General features: G+C 43.0%; 1 protein-coding gene across 2 annotated transcripts in view; it reads left to right on the forward strand.

Annotated features, from left to right (window-relative positions):
* chsy1 (chondroitin sulfate synthase 1) overlaps nt 1-4,685 on the forward strand; it is a 73,400-nt gene extending 68,715 nt beyond the window's left edge. The window contains exon 3 of one of the 2 annotated variants that reach the window (XM_020623631.1): nt 950-4,685. In XM_020623631.1, the coding sequence (XP_020479287.1) occupies nt 950-2,542 (1,593 nt within the window). In that variant the 3' untranslated portion in view covers nt 2,543-4,685. The remainder of the gene's footprint in view (nt 1-949) is intronic. The other variant, XM_020623630.1, reaches the window with a different exon arrangement.
* The last annotated feature ends 53 nt before the right edge of the window (nt 4,686-4,738 follow it).

Genomic DNA, 4,738 nt, shown 5'->3' on the forward strand with positions numbered 1-4,738 from the left:
GACTGGATAAGTTTGACTTCTTCCTACTCCATTCAAGCATGTACTAGGTATAAGCAAATTGATATTGGATTAGCACTTGTTGGATATGTGTAAAATTATGTGTTGACATATCAACTGTCTTTACATGTTTGAAAGAATAAATCAATTCAAATGTGTATTACAAACAAAGTTTTCAGCATGAATGAGCCCTTCTAAATACAAATGAGTTTCTGAAGAGCTGACTTCCCAGCATGCCTTGCTGTAGCATTACTACAGCAAGGCATGCTGGGAAGTCTGATACTTTTCTTTAAAGCGTTATCTAATGAGTTGAGTGTACTCTCAGCAATTCATTCAAATCATCATTTCAGGTTGAAAAACGTCAAACTAGACTTCCTAAGTTCAATTAACAGAAAACAACCAAGACTTACACATTTTTGTTAATTTAACAAGAAACGCTTGGTTGATTCCACTAAATTCCTGTATCGTGTTTTACAGTGTATAGTAATGAACACAAAAAACCCCTTTGTGTCATTGTGAAGTTGAGCATATTGAAAGATTTTTTTCACCCTATTTAAATTTGACTTTTTGCATTTCATTGAATTTGTACTTAAACAATTTTTCTGTTTTTCAGTATGAAAACAATGAAAGGGCACCTGATACAGTCAGCATTCTCTAAGTTCTTTCATAACTGTTTGTGCAGGCTACCCAAATCCTATAGAAACAACTTATGGAACATTTATGGAAGCCCACCAGACTGGTACTTAAAGCAAGACATTCATGTTCTTGCAACATCATGGGTCTGAGTGCAGTCATCCTCACCCCTTCATTTGCTGAGTTAGCTGTGTACATAGAAGAAGACAGGGCAAAAGAATATTTCCTCTCTGAATGCATTTGTAGTAGTGGACATGAAGTGTTTCAAATGTACATGGCCTTAGTGGCACTAACAACAGTCCATCTCTTGCTTCCACAGATGCAGCAGCTCTTCTATGAGAACTATGAACCAAATAAGAAGGGCTACATACGAGATCTCCACAACAGCAAGATCCATCGAGCCATCACTCTCCACCCTAACAAGAACCCTCCCTACCAGTACCGACTACATAGCTACATGCTTAGCCGCAAGATTGCTGACCTACGCCACCGAACCATTCAGCTCCACCGGGAGATTGTCCAGATGGGGCGCTATGGATCAGCTGAGCCCAGCCGAGAGGACCTCCAGCTTGGCATGCCACCATCATTTATGCGCTTCCATCCGCGGCAGAGGGATGAAGTTCTAGAGTGGGAGTTCCTTACAGGAAAGTACCTGTTCTCATCGTCTGACGGTCTGCCGCCACGTCGCGGAATGGATTCCTCCCAGAGGCAAGCCCTGGATGACATCATTATGCAAGTGATGGAGATGATCAATGCCAATGCCAAGACAAGGGGGCGAGTCATTGATTTTAAAGAAATCCAGTATGGTTACCGCAGGGTCAATCCCTTATATGGAGCAGAGTATGTACTGGATCTACTGCTGCTGTACAAGAAGCACAAAGGAAAGACCATGACAGTTCCTGTAAGGAGGCATGCCTACCTGCAGCAGACCTTCAGCCAGATCCAGTTCAGAGAGGAGGAGGAGATGGATGCCAGAGCTCTGGCCAACCACATCAACAAGGAGTCAGACTCCCTCTCATTTCTGTCCAACTCCCTCAAGATGCTGGTGCCTTTCAAACTGGCCACTTCTGGTCAGGATCAGAGGGAACCAAAAGAGAGGAAAGTCAACATATTGGTACCTCTGTCGGGACGTTATGACATCTTTGTGCGCTTCATGGCCAACTTTGAACGAGTGTGTCTGATTCCTAACCAGAATGTCAAGCTGCTCATCCTGCTATTCAGCACAGACAACAACACAGAGCGGGTCAAGCAGGTGGAGCTGATGAGAGAGTATCGCATGAAGTATCCCCGGGCTGAAATGGAGATAAAACCTGTGGCAGGCTCTTTCTCCAGGGCTTTGGCTTTGGAAGTGGGTTCATTACATTTCTCTAACGATTCCCTGCTCTTCTACTGTGATGTGGATCTGCTCTTCTCCAGCGACTTCCTTAAACGATGTCGAACCAATACCGCCCTGGGGGAGCAGACCTACTTTCCCATAATTTTCAGCCAGTATGACCCTAAGGTGGTGTACGCTGGGAAGGTCCCTAGTGACAACCACTACGTCTTCACCTCCAAGACAGGCCTGTGGAGGAACTATGGTTTTGGGATCGTCTGTGTCTACAAGGGAGACTTGGTCCGAGCTGGAGGCTTTGATACCTCCATCCAGGGGTGGGGATTAGAGGATGTGGACCTTTTTAATAAATTTGTCCAGTCAGGGATTAAGTTGTTCAGAAGCACAGACATGGGGATAGTACATGTCCACCACCCGGTCATATGTGATCCCAACTTAGAGGCAAAGCAATATAAGATGTGCCTGGGCTCCAAAGCCTCATCTCACGGCTCCACCCAGCAACTGGCCGAGCTCTGGCTGGAGAAGAATGACCACAGCTTCAGGAGACTGGCCTTCAATAATGGCTCAGTTAGGACAGCGTGAGAAAGGATGGACTGCAGACTGCCACAAACTGAACCCGGACCTACTCTGTGCTCACTTCCTCCTCATAGTGATGTTTTCACTACCTAATTTATTTTTTACCGAAATGAAAGACTTCACATAGATATATTTTGAAAATATGTTGTTTTTAAAGAAACTATACTGAAACAACATAATAGTTTAGTAAGACAGTTTGGGCCCTAGTAACAAAGTTTATGTTTTGGTTTATGATAGAAGGAATATTGACCAATACTTTGTGTGTGAGCCTGGTTACACCAGGGTCCCAGGTCCTTCTAGCCTGCTACCTGTCAGCACAGTGTGAGGATGGGAGGCAGGAGTTATTGTGTACCTCAATGAAGTACACTGTCCTCAAATATTCCATTAGTCACTAGACCAGTGTCCAGTGCTCAATACAGTTCAACTCTTGATTGTGAATGTTTACAAAAGACTGATTCTGAACATTTTGACAACGCAGACTTAAATGACAACTATCTCAACAATTACTAAGGGCCATTTAATTTGATTTCTTGGATTTACAGTGGTTTTTTTATTTGATTTCATGATTTTGGTAATACAACACTGTTACTGTTTCTCCAGGATTTTTTTCTTTATTAATAATTTCTGTGAATCCAACTGCTGGATTTGATATCTGCAATTCATCCTCTGCTGTCTAATTTATTGAATTTACAGGCTCCATTTTCTATTCTGTTTAAATATGTATATTGGGAAGATTGTATAACCATGTCAGACTTCAGATACTTTTTCTTTTCATGTTACTTTTCTTAAACTCATTAGCACCAAAGAGTTTTGCACAGTCTGTATGTCATGTCATGATGTCTGTATGCGTGTGTGTGGATGGTGTTTTTCAAGCCTAAACTGGGTGTATAATGGAGTGTAAAGACAAAAGCTCTATCTAATCCAGGTCTTTCTGATGCGTGAAGCACGAACCAGTCTAGCCTTTACTCCAGTGGAAGTGGAAGCAGCACTCTGGTTGACCAGCTCCAGTCACACTTTGCTGTTTTTGTTTTTGTAAATAGTCTACAGAGGTGTGGCTTCAGTGCTGATTCCGTTGAGCTGTGATGTGAAAACCCACATTGTCTGTTCTGTGATACAGAACATTGCCTCATGACAGGCAGGAGTCCTTCCCGCTCTTTCCTGTCCTGGCTATAATCCTGTAAGCACCACCCAGGTACTGTATGTTGTAGCACTCCATCAGGTTAATGCTCCTCTTTCAGAATGACAAGAACGACTGATTTTTAAGACTGCTATAATGGGATGAATGAATGTGCCGTCATCATAGTGTTTTTTTTCTGAGTTTTTTGTAACTATTGTTCTTTCAACTCTGTCCAACTGGGCAAAGTTTTCTATTTAAAAAAGAAATAAAATGGGGGGAAAGTATCAAAAATATGCTGCTTTTATTTTTTTCAATCTCAGTCAGCACCTGCCAGGATAATGGTCACTATAGAAACAACAGGTAAAGGCCACTTGTGCATAAGGGTTGGTTTCAGGGGCCTGTATACTTTGTCAGAACTGCTTGTTGGATGGCTTCAGGACATTCCTTCCCCAACACCTTTGGAACATGTTATTAGGGGGCTCTGCATCCGTTCATACCCACGTCATGACATGACTCTCCTGCTGCATGGAGGTAAGGTGTTGTATGGGCTTAAGTATGCTGGGTTGGAACTTCACTCTAGCATTTTTTAACATTTATTATGCAGCCATTTGTGTACAGCCAAGTGCACACTATGAAAGACTGTCGGAAAACATGTCTGCCAGACAAACTCGGTGACGGCCAACTCTGCCTTACAGTTCACATCTGGGTATAAACATGATTTCCAGTGTAGTCTGACACTACTGTATGTCATAAGAGCCGCCTCTAGTATAATCTAGCTCAGATGGTTGGACACAGTGCATCCAACAAGCAGTTCTGATGACACAGTGGACCAGCGGTCCTCAGGGACTGGGGACTCTGGTCTGGTTGTCCACTTTGCTTTGGTAATAATCCAGCCTTGGGGACATTTCTGTGCTGGCTTTCATAACTCTCCATGGAAAAAAATATTTCACAACACGTTCTAGCTGCAAGAACTCTCCAGTAATAGAGATTGGGCAAGGTGTTAGGTAGTAGAGCTGAAGTTTATTGGTGGTTCTGAGGTCTCTGTGCGATCCCTTCTATACACAGAGCAGCAGTGTGAAGCTTTT

Source organism: Monopterus albus, unplaced genomic scaffold (genome assembly GCF_001952655.1).
Source record: "Monopterus albus unplaced genomic scaffold, M_albus_1.0 scaffold306.1, whole genome shotgun sequence".
Taxonomy (NCBI): Eukaryota; Metazoa; Chordata; class Actinopteri; order Synbranchiformes; family Synbranchidae; genus Monopterus; species Monopterus albus.